We start from the raw sequence: 16,414 nt of genomic DNA on the forward strand, positions 1-16,414 counted from the left end.
CTTCACTGATATCCTTTCAGTTATTCACCATGAACTGCCCCCCAGTCCACCCCGACCTCCTGCTCAAAAACAACAGAACAAGTCTGAATCAATTGCGTAAGATAACGAGCAGGGTAAAATCAGGAGAATAAAATTTGCCTAATGTATTCGTATACATCTCTTATAAAAGAGCAACTTGGACGCGTCCCTCTTGGCTCTACCCTGGACTGAGCTTATTTGCGCAAATAAATTTGCACGCAAAGCTGAAAATTCATGCAAACCTTTGAGGTTTATAAAGTAACTCCTTTGAGGTTTATAAAGCAACTCCTTTGAAAATTAACTCGTTAGACAGTTTCTAACTTTGATCAGTTTACTAATTTTCAAGTTTCTGAATTGCTGATTGAATGTAAGACTGATTTCTGACTACACTGACCTGCAATCTGATGGTGTTTTGGACCTGATGAAGCTTTTTCTGAGAGAAAATTTGATGGACTTCAGCTGCCCCTAGAACTCCCACAATTACCGATTAAGAACACAAGAAATTGCCATACTGGGTCAGACCAAGGGTCCATCAAGCCCAGCATCCTGTTTCCAACAGAGGCCAATCCAGGCTACAAGAACCTGACAAGTACCCAAATACCAAGAAGATCCCATGCTACTGATGCCAGTAATAGCAAAGGCCATTCCCTAAGTCAACTTGATCAGTAACAGTTAATGGACTTCTCCTCCAAGAACTTATCCAATCCTTTTTTAAACGCAGCTACACTAATTGCACTAACTACATCCTTTGTCAACAAATTCCAGAGCTTAATTGTGCATTGAATGAAAAAGAATTTCTGCAATTAGTCTTAAATAAGCTATATTCTAACTTCATGGAGTGCCCCCTAGTGCTTCTATTATCCGAAAGTGTAAATAACCGATTCACATCTACCCGTTCTAGACCTCTCATGATCTTAAAGACCTCTATCAGATCCCCCCTCAGCTGTCTCTTCTCCAAGCTGAACAGCCCTAACCTTTTCAGTCTTTCCTCATAGGGGAGTTGTTCCATCCCTTTTATCAATTTGGTCGCCCTTCTTTGTACCATCTCCATCGCAATTATATCTTTTTGGAGATGCAGCGACCAGAATTGTACAAGGTACTCAAGGTGCAGACTCACCATGGAGCGATACAGAGGCATTATGACATTTTCCGTTTTATTCACCATTCCCTTCCTAATAATTCTTAACATTCTGTTTGCTTTTTGACTGATGCAGCACACTCAGCCGACGATTTCAAAGTATTATCCACTATGATGCCTAGGGATGTGAATCGTTTTTCTGGCGATTGAAAATATCAGAAGATATTTTAAAATTCGTCAGAATTCAGGGGGGGGGGGGCCCACGAACCCGATAGGAAGACCCCATGAAATTTTTCGTGGGGTTCTCTTATTGTTTTGGGGGGGGGGGGTGGGTGGGAAGAAAGGACACTTAAAAATAACCCCCAAACCCACCCCCAACCCTTTAAATTTAATTCTTTCTAATCTCCCACCCTCCAACTTTTTTAAAGTACCTGGCGATCCAGCGGGGGTCCTGGGAGCGATCTCCCGCTCTCGGGCCGTCGGCTGCCACTAATCAAAATGGCGCCGATGGCCCTTTGCCCTTAGCATGTCACAGGGTATCCGTGCCATTGGCTGGCCCCTGTCACATGGTAGGAGCACTGGATGGCCAGCGCCAATGGCACAGCTACCCTGTGACATGCTAAGGGCAAAGGGCCATTAGCGTCATTTTGTTTACTGACAGCCGACGGCCCGAGAGCGGGAGATCGCTCCCGGGACCCCGGCTGGACCACCAGGTACTTTAAAAAAGTTGGGGGGGGGGGGTCGGGAGGGTGGGGGATTAGAATTACATTTAAATGAAGATTTCCTGCGGTTTTTACCCGAACCTGATACCGGAAACGAGTCTGGTACCAATTCACATCCCTAATGTCTAGATCTTTTTGCTGGGTGGTAGCTCCTAATATGGAACCTAACATAGTGTAACTACAGCAAGGGTTATTTTTCCCTATATGCGACACATTGCACTTGTCCACATTAAATTTCATCTGCCATTTAGATGCCCAATCTTCCAGTCTCGCAAGGACCTCCTGCAATGTATCACAATCCACTTGTGATTTAACTACTCTGAATAATTTTGTATCATCTGCAAATGATAACCTCACTTGTCATATTCCTTTCCAGATCATTTATAAATATATTGAAAAGCACCGTTCCAAGTACAGATCCCTGAGGTACTCCACTGTTTATCCTTTTCCACTGAGAAAATTAACAATGTAATCCTACTCTCTGTTTCCTGTCTTTTAACCAGTTTGTAATCCACGAAAGGACATCGCCTCCTATCCGATGACTTTTTCGTTTTCTTAGAAGCCTCTCATGAGGGACTCTGTCAAATGCCTTCTGAAAATCCAAATATACTAATCTACCGGTTCACCTTTATCCACATGTTTATTAACTTCTTCAAAAAAATGAAGCAGATTTGTTAGGCAAGGCTTCCCTTGGGTAAATCCATGTTGACTGTGTTCCATTAAACCATGTCTTTCTATATGTTCTGTGATTTTGATCTTTAGAAAAGTTTCCACTATTTTTCCCGGCACTGAAGTCAGGCTCACTGGTCTATAGTTACCCAGATCACTCCTGGAGCCCTTTTTAAATATTGGGGTTACATTGGCTACCCTCCAGTCTTCAGGTACAATGGATGATTTTAATGATAGGTTACAAATTTTAACTAATAGATATGAAATTTCATTTTTTAGTTCCTTCAGAACTATAGCATGCATACCATCCAGTCCAAGTGATTTGCTACTCTTTAGTTTGTCAATCTGGCCTATTACATCTTCCAGATTCACAGTGATTTGGTTCAGTTCATGTGTCTCATCACCCTTGAAAACCATCTCCGGAACTGGTATCTCCCCAACATCCTCATTAGTAAACACAGAAGCAAAGAATACATTTAGACTTTCTGCAATGCTCTTATCTTCCCTAAGAGCCCCTTTAACCCCTCGATCATCTAACAGTCCAACCAACTTTGCCAGAAGAATGCTGGGCTGCATTGAGAGGAATATAGAGTAAGAAAAGGGAAGTGATTATCCCCTTGTACAGGTCCTTGGTGAGGCCTCACCTGGAGTAGTACTGTGTTCAGTTCTGGAGACCGTATCTCCGAAGAGACAGAGACAGGATGGAGGTGGTCCAGAGAAGGGCGACCAAAAAGGTGGAAGGTCTTCATCGAATGACTTATGAGGAGAGATTGAAGAATTTAAATATGTACACCCTGGAGGAAAGAGGAGCAGGGGTGATATGATACAGACTTTCAGATACTTGAAAGGTTTTAATGATCCAAAGACAACGACAAACCTTTTTCTTAGGAAAAAAATCAGCAGAACCAGGGGTCACGATTTGAAGCTCCAGGGAGAAAGACTCAGAACCAATGTCAGGAAGTATTTCTTCACAGAGAGGGTGGTGGATGCCTGGAATGCCCTTCCGGAGGAAGTGGTGAAGACCAGAACTGTGAAGGACTTCAAAGGGGCGTGGGATAAACACTGTGGATCCATAAAGTCAAGAGGACGTCAATGAAGAGTGGGTGGTTCGCCAGAATGATGGCTACTGCCTGGTGATAATACCCTTATTCAATAAACATACACACGGTTACTGCGACTCCAACATTGCTCTAAGCTTCAACGGCAAGAGGAAATGTGGAAAAAAGGATTTGCACTCACAAAGCGGGGAGTGGCTGGCTTGTTGCGGCGGTTGCTACCCCAAACCAAATAAGCCTGATGCTTTACTTTCAATGCATATCCAGCATAGCTCTCTGCTTCAACGGAAGGGGAGAAGAAAAACTGATACTTCACTGCTTCAACAGCAGGGGAGAAGTAAAACTGATACTTCACGCATATCCAGCATAGCTCTCTGCTTCAAAGGCAAGGGAGAAGAAAAACAACCAATAAGGGCTGAATAACATAGTCTGGGTAAACAAATAAGCATGGGTGTAGCTTGCTTATTGCGGCGGTTACTACCCCTAACTAATCAAGCTTGATATTTCACTTGGTTGCAGATCCATCACTGCTCTCTGCATTAATGGTGGGGGTGAAAGGGAAATAAAACCAAAGGTTACTAAGAGCCAAGAGAAACAGATAAGTATGAGAAAAAAGAAGTGTGAAGCTTGCTGGGCAGACTGGATGGGCCGATTGGTCTTCTTCTGCCATCATTTCTATGTTTCTATGTAACTCTATCACAATTTTCTTGCTTCGGATATATTTTTAAGTTTTTATTATGTGTTCTTGCCTCTATGGCAAACTTCATTTCAAATTCCCTCTTTGCTTCTCCTATCAATGTTTTACACTTAACTTGACAATGCTTATGCTGTTTCCTATTTTCTTCAGATGGATCCTTCTTCCAATTTTTGAAGGATTTTGTTTGGCTAAAATAGCCTCTTTCACCTCACCTTTTAACCATGATGGTAATCATTTTGCCTTCCTTCCACCTTTCCTAATGCGTAGAATACATCTGGACTGCACCTCTAGGATTGTATTTTTAAACAATGTCCATGTCTGTTGAACACTTTTAACCTTTGCAACTGCACCTTTCAGTTTTTTTTCTAACTAATTTCCTCATTTTATCAAAGTTTCTCTTTTGAAAATTAAATGTTAGAGCTGTAGATTTACTTATTGTCCCCCTTCCAGTTATTAGTTTAAATTTTATGTTATGATCACTGTTGCCAAATGGCCCCACCACCATTACCTCTCTCACCAAATCCTGCGTTCCACTGAGAATTAAATCTAAAATAGCTTCCTCTCTCATTGGTTCCCGAAGCAATTGCTCCATGAAGCAGTTGTTTATTCCATCCAGGAGCTTTATGTCTCTAGCAAGTCCTGATGTTACATTTACCCAGTCAATATTGGAGTAATTGAAATCTCCCATTATTATTGCACTGCCAAATTGGTTTGCTTCCCTGATTTCTCTTAGCATTTCATCATCTGCCTGACCATTTTGTCCAGGTGGATGGTAGTATACTCCTATCACTATACTCTTACCCAACACACATGGGATTTCTACCCATTTAGATTCTACTGAGCATTTAGTCTCTTGTATGATCTTTAACCTGTTGGACTGTATACCCTCCCGGACGTAAAGTGCCACACCCCCACCAAGTTGATCCTCCCTATCATTGCGATATAATTTGTACCCTGATATAGCACTGTCCCATTGGTTATCCTCCTTCCTCCAGGTCTCTGTGATGCCAATGTGATTGTGGTAATTTTTTTCTTATTGGTTTTTTGGGAAGTTATATTACCTTTGTGTAATACATTATTTATTTTAGTAAACAGGTTACTAATTTTGGATTAATAAAATGTATATTAAAATATATTTAAAGAATTTATAATTAAAGCTATAAGTCATTTCATTTTTGGATCACTGCCATTTCTGTCCAATATATTCTGCATGGCAATGCTATGGTACACCGCCCTTATGTTGGCACATTTCCACAATGTGCAACATAAGACTACAGAGATATTTCCTACCAACTTCAATGCAAGAATTCCAACTTTTTGACTTAGTATTTTAAAGATATGTTTTGCAGAATCAAGTCATTGCAGCAATGAAAACATTTGTGTGATATTTAATGTTCTCAGGATAAGATCAACCACTGCATTTTCTAGTGGAAGCTTTTTTTTTCCAAAGTTTAGCAACCACTAAGAACAAGCTGTATACATAACGGGATAACCAAGGCATTTTACTATCATCCACCACCGAAATATTACCAAATGCAAAACCCAGAACAATTTATAAGGGTGCCAGGCACAGACAAGATCATACAGTTTATGGGTAGCACCTGTAAAACGTTTTACCTGGATCCAAGTGTGTGAAAGACCCGACGACGAAGTCCAGTGTGGAAACGGCTAGGAGTAAAAGCAGCAGCAACTGGAGTCGAATTATCCATTTAACGCCTGCCAGGTTAATTCCCAGCAAGCCCAACAGCACCGCCAGAGAAACGCCTCTCACTGCCCAAATGTTACTGAGGTTCAGCAGGTCGGAGATGGACTCAGCAAAGCCCGTGATATACATGGCACCTGCAACACACTGAAGGCGAGTTACTGTTAAACCTGCTGCAATCGCAGAGAGGACAGACTGCCCGTCATGTGGCTTTCTGAACCACTATCCAGTGCACTGTGTATTCGGGGTTTTTTTTTTTTTAAACATGTTTGCTCTTAACAGCAGCATGTCCATCGCTCACCTGTCCGAAAACATAAAGGAGGCCAAAGGTGCCGCCAACCTGTCCCCCGAGGACGTTCGACATCATGGAATAGACGCCTCCGCTGCCGATGTTGCACCGCTCGCACACCCCAATCCCAGACAGAACTGTTACCAGGGCAACCAGGATGACGAAGGACACCAAGAACATCCCCAGCAAGACGCCAGTGTTCCCCTAAAACCGTGGTAAGGAAGCAAAGCAGAAATGGGAAATGAATTAGAACACGTCAGCACCACAAAAGCGAGGGAGGGCAAATTTATCTCAGTTCTAGGCCACGATATAAAATCCTGCCCGGAGCCGCGAAAAACGAGCTGAGAAAGTCAGGGGGGAGAGGCTGCCAAAGCCCTGCCTGTATCCTACCTTTGTCTGCAACTCATTTTCCTGCCGCCGCTCGAATAATGGTCAGATTTAAGGACGTCATCTAGAAGTGAGATTTTGCCTAAACTGCACGTAACTAACAAAGCAGGTCTAATATACACCCTTAGCCACTGGTTTATTGCAGAGCCACTGCGGACAGCGCGGGCCCCATTCAAACTTTTCACGTGGCTGAAAAGGTGGCACACCTTGGGTCCTGGCTCACTGGAAAACGGCCAGATCAGCCCATCAGTTCAGACACGGCCAGCACAGAGAGCCTTAAAGGTAGGAGGGTAGGATGGGTTCTCCTGTATCAGGGTTTCCGACACACCTTTTAAACTGTAGAATACCTAAATTAAACAATAGCGCTGGAAATATGCTACAGAATCCATCTGGATGCTCTTGCCTGCTTGGTAGCAGAGCGAGGAGCATTGCAGAAAACAAACAAACAAAAAAACCTGTTACAGAACCAGTCAGTCAGTGACTCTGTTACAATCTAATTCCATTTATAGGCCACATGCGACTCCATCACAATCACTGACACATCACCAGGAAAAGGCTAGCTATGTTGTCTCCTGCACGGACGTGGCACAGAGCCGTACACCTCTAGTGTCACAAGGCACCTTCTCCTGCTCCCCGTTAGGTGGGGATCTAACCGGCTAATTCACTAGCTCCTTATCTAGCTCCTTTGGCTAACGGCCCTCCAGCCGCCCGTGTCCTGTCTCATGACATAAGGGCCATGCACACACACATGCGTTCAGTCTGTACGGATTATCTGCATCTACAGTAACGTAAGTGCGATGTACTAGGGTGTCGGGTGAAAATACAATTCGTGCTTTAACAAAGCATAGTTCTGGAGCTTGGCACATGCCAGAATCTCTTTCCCCCCTTCCTGACGGCGGGTCATCCGCGTGCTAGCTCTACAGAGGAGCACGGGGGCCCACGGAGCAGCAATGACAGGCCCCCAGCAAGGAAACAGGTGTCAACTGGACGGGCAGCACCAATACAAGCCCTTCCACAACTCCCCCCCTTAGCAGCACAGTGACCTCTTTAAAATGTTAGGCGCCCAGAAAGCGGGCCGCAGCCTGGCCAACGTTTTGTTTGAAGGGAGGGAAAACGTTCCTTAAACCACGGCACGACATGCACAGCGGGGGACTTCACTCACCACAAGCCATCCTGTTCTCAGAAACAGCACGACTCCAAAAATATTGATCATACAGGATGTGAAGACTCCGTCCCAAGTCCCGAAGAGAACTGGCTCCCAAACAAACAGCTGGATCTTCCACCATGGTTTGGTCTGGGTTTGAGACACCTAAGATTAAGAAGCAAACTTGATTATATCAGATCTGATCAAAGAAAGCACAGGAGGCCAGAACTATAAAATATAGGGAAAAAAAAACCCAAACAGGTTGTCAATCTATTATGGGAAGTAGTTGAACTAAGTCAGTTTTTATGGTTATGAAACTCTCTTTCTCCTGCAGAACTGGTTACATTCTGTCTCCCCGTTTTTTCCGAGGGGTGAGTGGATCCTGTCAGCACCGCTCCCTGCTCCTGGATTATTTTTAGTTACCCTACGGATGAGGTCCTCTTTCATCGAATGATATCCACCAGCTTCAGGTGGGGTAGAGGCTTCCTGATCCTGAGGCCCAGAAACTGAGTTCCCGACCTCCCCGAGGGACCGGTCTGCAGCCAATGCCTGGAACCATGAGAAGGCCAGAGGGGGCTACTCATCTCAAAACAAGCACACGCTCAGTCAGTCTGCCCATTATCCCAAAATGTATATGTAACATCCTGCCCTGCCCTTTCAATCCAAGGCGACTTACAGTAATATCATCAGAAACAAAAAGAAACCATTAAATATAAACACATAACTAACAAGACAATTAAGTCCTAATATCCAAAAAGCCAGCCTAAAAAAGAATCCCGCCTGCTCTGCAATAAACCACATCAATGGCCAAAAGCCATCTTGCACAGCCGTATCTCCAGACCCTTTTGAAAATATAGACAGCTAGGGGGGGGGGGGGCCCGGCCCCCCCCGGCATCATATCACAACAGATCCTTCCAAAGCGCAGCAGCAAAACCACCAAAAGCATGGCCACACACACACACGGCAGTCAGCCGAGCAGATGATGTAGCTGTTATATAATTACAGCTGTGAACAAGTTAGTAATATACTTAACAGATGCTGAAATTCTCCCTGAGGTGACAGGAAGATTTTTGCAATATCAGCGCTGATTTCAAGACAACAACTGGCTTGCTACATCCGAGAGGAAGGAGGATTTCCGAAAACCTGCAGAGTCGGGCATTTATGGCAGCAAGCGGCATGAAGACCTGAAAGGAACCCTTTGTCAGGACGGCCATTTAAACAGCCATATCGGCACATTGCAAACTAGTACCTGAGAGGGAACTTCGTTTTGGAACGTCATTCAAGCGGCATTCTACAACGCATTAATGTGGAAGACATTTCTCAGTCACCATTCTCAAGTTAAGTATATTACTAACTTGTTCACAGCTGTGATTATATAACAGCTACATAAAAGACACTATATCCTTAAGCAACCGATGATTAAATCACAAGCACGGTGAAGCATCTATAGCTCCACAGAGGTTACCAGATACATATAAGGGAACCGGTGTGCATGTATGAAGGTTGCAGGATTCATTACTCAATTTATCTGTCTTATCAAGTCCTATTTGTAAGTGAGAAATTAGGATTTATGTGGAATAAAGACGTGCAGGAAGGGGAAGAGGCGAGTCCTGATGGGGTGAGAGTGAGGGTAGGGGGTGGGAGGGGTCGCTACTTGCTTTAACGCTGTCAACATAATTGCATTGTTTGTAATATTATTGCTCCATAACACGCTTTGGGATTTGTTGGACCAACAGTGGGAAATCAACTCAAAATTATAAATAAATAATCCAAGCGGCTTGCTATTAAGGCATGGATAAATAAAGTTTGGTCTTTCCTGTCGAAAAATGAGGAGGAGGAGGAGTGGACAAATTTGGCGCACACTCAAAAATGTATTTTGAACCACTCGAGTCTCCCGCCTCTGCGTCGACAGGTGTGCATCTGGTTTCACCCTCTAATGATGCACCACAACCTTTGCTGTTAAAAGCTAACCCCAGGCCCCGTAGACAGTAGAGCAAACACTTCAGTAAAGGCAGAATGCCCTAATTAATTCCTGCGTCCGCCCCATTAGACCTACAATACGTGGCAAACCTATTCTAATGTCACCTGACTGCAGGGCCAAACGGCGTGTGCGACCTGCCAAACTGCTTAGCTTGCCAAGGCAGATGATCTCCAGATTGTGATCCCGGGCCATGCACACAATAGGAGAGTCACAGAGCAAAACGCCGTTCCAAGGAGAGAGAAAATGCAGCCTACCTTCTATTATTTGATAAAATCAACAGCGCCAGCCTTATGATTAGTGCTTTGTTTGCCACTGCCAAGTTCAACATCATTCCTTCAAACTATGCCTGCATTACTGCAGGGGGCCCGATTTCTAGCTCCTCAGAACACAAGATCCTTCATGCATATTCGGGAGGATTTTTTTTTTTTAATAGAATTGCAGAATTGTTAAAAAAAAAAAAAAAATTGCCCTTATGTGACCTCAAGAGGTCACCCTGTCTCCAAGATATGCCATACCAGGTCAGACCACGGGTCCATCAAGCCCAGTATCCTGTTTCCAAGTCACACGTACCTGGCAAGTACCCAAACATTAAATAGATCCCATGCTATGAATGCCGGCAACAAGCAGTGGCTATTCCCTATTGATTAACAGCAGTTTATGGACTACTCCTCCAGGGATATATCCAAACCTTTTTGAAACCCAGTTACATTAGCTGCTTTAATTACATCCTCTGGCTACAAATTCCAGAGCTTAATTTTCCCCGATTTGTTTTAAATGTGCTACTTGCTAACTTCATGGAGTACCCTAGTCCTTATCCGAAAGAGTAAATACCATTTCACATTTATCCATTCAAATCCTTTCATAATTTTGTAGACCTCTATCATGTCGCCTGCATGCCCCCCCCCCCCCCCCCCTTTCCCGGCCGTCTCTTCTCCAAGCTGAACAGCCCTAACCACTTTAGCCTTTCCTCTTAGGGAGCCCTCAAACACCTCCAATGATGGAGCCTTCATCCCCACCTTAAAAACGTTCCAGTGCTGGACTAATTTTGCAGACAGAAAGTTCTTCTGACTTGCATACGCCCTGCTCCAGTTTCAGTCGTTTCTCTTTTGCCCTTTTGCCATGGGGGACACACAATTGATTAGGATCCTCCTTATCACCTACCATTTTATATTTGATTACTGCTGAGCGTCAAAGGATCACGGAAAAGAACCGTGATCATTAGAGGCCGCATAGGTCCCCATCTTCAAATGTTATCTATGCGTCAGCTACATCTGAAGACCAGACCCTAGGCGGTCTGGAATACTCATCGACGACAACCTCCTTGGCTAACTCTTATGTAGGTCCAATGCAAGCTCCGACAGCCCGCAGAGATTCACATTCTTTCTAGGACCAATGTGGCTTCCCGACCTCTGCACTGGAGAAAGTAACATCACCATAACTGTGTAATACCCTAACCAAACTTACATCATATGACAGACAGTGACTGATACCAGCCCGCGGGCGCACGTGTTTGCACATATGCTGCCTCGTGCCAGAGGACGCATCCATTTTATAACAGGCACACATATACGCACACATGGTATAAAACAGGCTGAATGCACGTACTTGTGCGCACAATTTATACAGACACGCTCACAGATGCCGCTTCTACTGCGTAAGGGAGGGAATTTAAAAAGGGACATGCACCGACACCATTACTAAATTTTCCCAGTTCATTCCCAGTTTGCCTACTTGGGATTGGATTTTCAAACCCTCCTAGGTTATTAGCCTCCCTTGCCCCCTATTAGCACCAACTCCTAAAACCCAGCTGACTAGCATAGATTTTTTTTGTTTTATTATCGGGCGGATTTTAAAAGCCCTGCTCGCGTAAATCCGCCCGGATTTACGCGAGCAGGGCCTTGCGCACCGGCGCGCCTATTTTCCATAGGCCGCCGGTGCGCGCAGAACCCCGGGACGCGCGTAGGTCCCGGGGTTTTCGGAAGGGGGCGTGTCCAGGGGCGTGGCCGCGCCCTCCGGAACCGCCCCCAGGTCGAGTCTCGGCGCGCCAGCAGCCTGCTGGCGCGCGTGGATTTACATCTCCCTCCGGGAGGCGTAAATCCATGGATAAAGGTGGGGGGGGGGGTTTTTTTAGATAGGGCCGGGGGGGTGGGTTAGGTAGGGGAAGGGAGGGGAAGGTGAGGGGAGGGCGAAAGAAAGTTCCCTCCGAGGCCGCTCCGATTTCGGAGCGGCCTCGGAGGGAACGGTGACAGGCTGCGAGGCTCGGCGGCGCCAGCTGCCCAAAATCGGCAGCCTTGCGTGCACCGATCCAGGATTTTAGAAGATACGCGCGTATCTTATAAAATCCAGCGTACTTTTGTTTGCGCCTGGTGCGCATAAATACTTATGTGCACATTTCATGTTAAAGTCCCCGAATGCCCATGTCTCGCTTGTGCAAGAACAGGGAGATATGCTTTTAAAATCCACTCGGTGCATGCCAGCCGAACTCGCATATTTTGGCGTGCACTGGACTTTTAAAATTCACCTAATGAAGGTGTGATGCCACCCCAGGGTTCGCTGCCTGTCCCTGTCTTCAGGCAGCACAGCTAATGGGTTTCACAGCCCTCCTTGTGATCACGGATAATAATTTACTTGTCCAGGGTAAGTCTCATGTGTCCTCCCAACCGGGGTCTCGAACCCCCTCTTCACCTGGTCTCCACAGTCAGACCCTTCTCCGTGGAGCCACCGGAGCCCCATGACTTAACACTGTTTGTTTTATCACCCAGTTGTTTCACAGGGTAGTGAATTTATAAGTCTTTTAGTCTCGGTCCACAATTTCAGCCAGTCCAAACAGAAATAAGATGTTCAAATCCCAAAGAAAAACTAAATGCCAGCAAACCTTGCTCTTTTCTTTAGAAGGTCAAGATTCTTGATCCCCTCAGCCTTTACTGCTCCAAGAGTTCTTTCCATGGGGAGTCCTTGTCGCCTGCTGAGCCTCTTGAGGGAGACTGAAGTAGGCATCCCGAGGGTCCCTTTTTATAGGCCCTAGGCCCCTCCCCTGAACTATCCCGATTGGCCCAGTCTTCCTGCCTGCCCCCTTCCCACAGCTGCAACTGCTTTCTGGACTCTCTTGGTGAAAGAAACCACTCTTCCTGAGAAAGGCTGGATCTCTTCACCCTCCCTCTTGAGTTTTCCCTCGATTGATTCTTTGGTCCTCAGCTTGGAGACATACACTCCATCACATACCTCCCCCCGTTTGTTGAGGAACCTCATGTCCTCTGTCGAGGTTCCAGCCCCCTCCCGAGACAGGAAATTGGAATCATCATGTTCTTTTCCAGCCCTATGCGTAACCATGAATTGATAGGGCTGTAGGGCCAAGTACCATCTCATGAGGTGGGCTTTAGTATTTTTCATTTGGTCTAACCATATCAGTGGGGCATGGTCAGTTACTAGTGGAAACAGTCACCCCAATAGATAATACTGAAGGCTTTCAACTGCCCATTTAATGGCTAAGCATTCATTTTCTGTGGTCAAATATTTCCACAGAGAGATTTCGGTTTAAGTATATAACTGGATGTTCGTCCGGCCCCTCCCCTTGGCTGAGAATGGCTCCGAGGCCCACGCCAGAGGCATTAGTTTGAAGGGTGAATGGGCGAGAAAAATCAGCATTACGGAGGATGGGATGGGCACACAGAGTTTTCTTCAGGGTCCAGAAAGCTGTTTTTTCCTGGTCATGCTGCCATGTGACCTGGTTTGGCTGAATCTTTTTTAGGAGGTCCGTTAACAAGGCGGTGATCTCGGCAAAAGCCGGGAGAAAATTCCAGAAGTATCCCACCATCCCTAAAAGTGCTCATACCTGTTTCTTAGTTTTGGGGTTGGGGACTTTTAATACTGCCTCTACTTTAGAGGGGACGGGCTTTACCTTTCAATTCCCTATGATATGCCCTAGGTACTGAACCTCCTTGCAGCTTCACACACACTTCTTTGGGTTTGCAGTGAGCCTGGCCATACGCAGGGCCTGGCAAACGCTTCTCAAGTGGGCTAGGTGACTGGACCAGTCAGGTGAGAAGATTATGACATCATCTAAATAAGCTCTAGCGAAGGTCTGGTGGGGGTGGTGGTGTCGAAGAATCTGATAAATAACTCTGAAAGGTTGCGGGAGTTCCATGGAAGCCAAAAGGAACAACCTTTTTAGGGTAATGAAGGACATTTTTGGCTTCGATTCTGGTTCCAAAGGGATTTGCCAATATCCTTTTGTTAAATCCAGGGAGGATAGATATTGGGCATTCCCCAATTGCTCAATTATATCTTCCACCCTGGGCATAGAGTATGCATCAGATTTAGAAATGGCATTCACCTGGCGAAAATCTATACAAAACCTGGTAGACCCATCGGGCTTTGGGACAAGAACAATGCGGCTGGCCCATTCGCTTTCTGATTCTTCGATATCCCTAACTTTAGCATGTCCTCCACGTCTTTATTTACCAGTTCTTTCTTGGCTTTGGGAAGCTTCTAGGGTTTCTGCCTTACCAATTTCCCTGGGTCAGTTAGGATCCTGTGAGACCCTACTCTTGATTTTACGAGTATTGGAGAGAATACATCTCTAAACTGCGCCACTAGGTGCTCGAGTTGCTGGCGTTGGGATGAGGAGAGCGACTCGCCCAGTTTAACCCGTTCCTCCCCTAGCCCTTCGGGAATAGTGGGACCTAACTCTTCTTCCCTGTTGGAGGTTTTGGCTACGAGGCCTTCCCTACTAATCCAGGGTTTCGGTAGATTCACATGAAAGACCTGCAACTTGAGACCCCTCCTCCACTTTCAGGATTACCGCATGGTGCTTCAATCCATCATCTTTTCAAAAATCGACTATTGCAACTCTCTCCTTCTCGGACTTCCAGTAAACAACATCAGACCCCTACAGATGCTGCAGAACTCTGCCGCTAGGATTCTGACCAACACTAACAAAAGAGAACACATTACTCCCATCCTTTGGAACCTTCATTGGCTACCCATCAAATTCAGAATTCTCTACAAAGTCCTAACGATAATTCACAAAGCCATGCACAATCTCACCCCACTTGATCTAAGTATCTCTCTTCGACTCCACTCTTCCTCCAGACCTGTTAGAAGTGTCTACAAAGGCACTTTTTACGCCCTCCCCCCCCCTCAGCCAAGACCACTTTAAGGAAACGCGCCCTATCAACAGCTGGTCCCCCACAATGGAATGCTCTCCCCCCGGACCTCCGTCAAGAACCATGCCCGTTGACTTTCAAAAAAAAGCTCAAAACGTGGCTATTCAGTCAAGCATTTCCCTAATTAGATGAACGCTGCTCCCTATCAAAACAGAACTATTAGAAATATCTTGGCTATTCAAATGAGCTTCACTCCCTTATGGACGATCATTCGCTCTCCCTAATGGACGAACGTGCTCCTTCTCATAACAGGACACTTATACTGACCCTGATCAGGGCGTACCACCTGCAGCCAGGTCATTCCGCGTCTTATCTTACATTGCAACAAAAGATTTCACAGACTGGTTTAATTCTCTACACTTTCCTCCCTTTCCTTTACTTTCCGTCCCTCTCGATATCCTACCCCATTTCAGTACCCTTAGCCGCCTTTTGTAACCCTTATGTTAAATCCCTTCTTCTCTCTCAACTGATCTTACCTGGTATGCTAATCTACATTTAATAAATGCCCCCCCCCCTTCTCACCCCAGATCCTCTCTGATCCATCTCCCCCTCCCACCACTGTAGTAACTACGAGCTTTTCTCTAAAGTTAATAGCATTTTCATTTCGAGTTTGGCTCCATTTCAATGTATGCTCTTTAGTTTAATCTATTATTTGTTCGTTATTTTTAATTTAACTTAATGTTTGTTCTATACTTGAATGACATATTAGCAGTTTATATTTAACCCCATGTATTTATCTTCATGGATCCCAGTTCCTTATAACCCTTGTTCTATGTAATGCTTTTATGCAATAACCATTTCATTGTAAACCGATGTGATATGTATTTTTTACATGAATGCCGGTATATAAAAGTTCAAAATAAATAAATAAAACTTCCACTCTCCCATTGCTACTTCATAGTCTTCTCCCCAATTTTCCTTTTAATCAAAAAAGGGCCTTTCCATTTAGCCAAGAGTCTGTTGGTAGATGTGGGCAACAGGACTAGTACTGTGTCCTTTTCCTAGAAACTCCTAAAATGATCTCCGAATCATAGTAAAATTTCTATCAGGTTTGGGCTTGTTCTAAATTCCCTCTAGCCTCTTGTGTGAGCTCTCTGATTCTACGCCCCAACTGTTGGACATATTCCATTACTGGGACCTTGTCTTTGTTATAGTTAGTGAGGTTTGGGTGGACCCTTGGACACTGTGGCAGCTGACCATGCCCACCCGGGGGGGAAGTCCCGTGAGGGGTCACAGGTCAGGCTCAGCTCTGGACACACAAACACAGAATGTTCTTTATTTAGACAGTTTGAGAAGCCACCAGAGGTGGCGGTAGTGAGTAGAAGATGTAGCCCGGCTGGGCTAGTATTCCCCAGGGCACTGGAACAGCAGCTCCTCCGGTACCAGTGCTGTAGTGGAGAGAACTGAGTACAATAGAACATTCACAGAGTCCCAAATATGGAGAAGCCCCGAGATAGGGAGAGCTGGCCCTCGAGGAGCGAGTACCAGATCCTTGGAGGTAGAGAGA

The 16,414-nt window shown here is 45.3% G+C and overlaps 1 protein-coding gene across 5 annotated transcripts in view; it reads right to left on the reverse strand.

Moving 5' to 3' along the window:
• SLC12A8 (solute carrier family 12 member 8) overlaps nucleotides 1-16,414 on the reverse strand; it is a 174,139-nt gene that overhangs the window by 128,872 nt on the left and 28,853 nt on the right. For all 5 annotated transcript variants that reach the window (XM_029605264.1, XM_029605265.1, XM_029605263.1 and 2 more), the window contains exons 3-5: nucleotides 7,780-7,926; nucleotides 6,243-6,434; nucleotides 5,857-6,088 (exon numbers count right to left, since the gene is read on the reverse strand). In XM_029605264.1, the coding sequence (XP_029461124.1) occupies nucleotides 5,857-6,088; nucleotides 6,243-6,434; nucleotides 7,780-7,926 (571 nt within the window). The remainder of the gene's footprint in view (nucleotides 1-5,856; nucleotides 6,089-6,242; nucleotides 6,435-7,779; nucleotides 7,927-16,414) is intronic.

Source organism: Rhinatrema bivittatum, chromosome 6 (assembly GCF_901001135.1).
Source record: "Rhinatrema bivittatum chromosome 6, aRhiBiv1.1, whole genome shotgun sequence".
Classification (NCBI taxonomy): Eukaryota; Metazoa; Chordata; class Amphibia; order Gymnophiona; family Rhinatrematidae; genus Rhinatrema; species Rhinatrema bivittatum.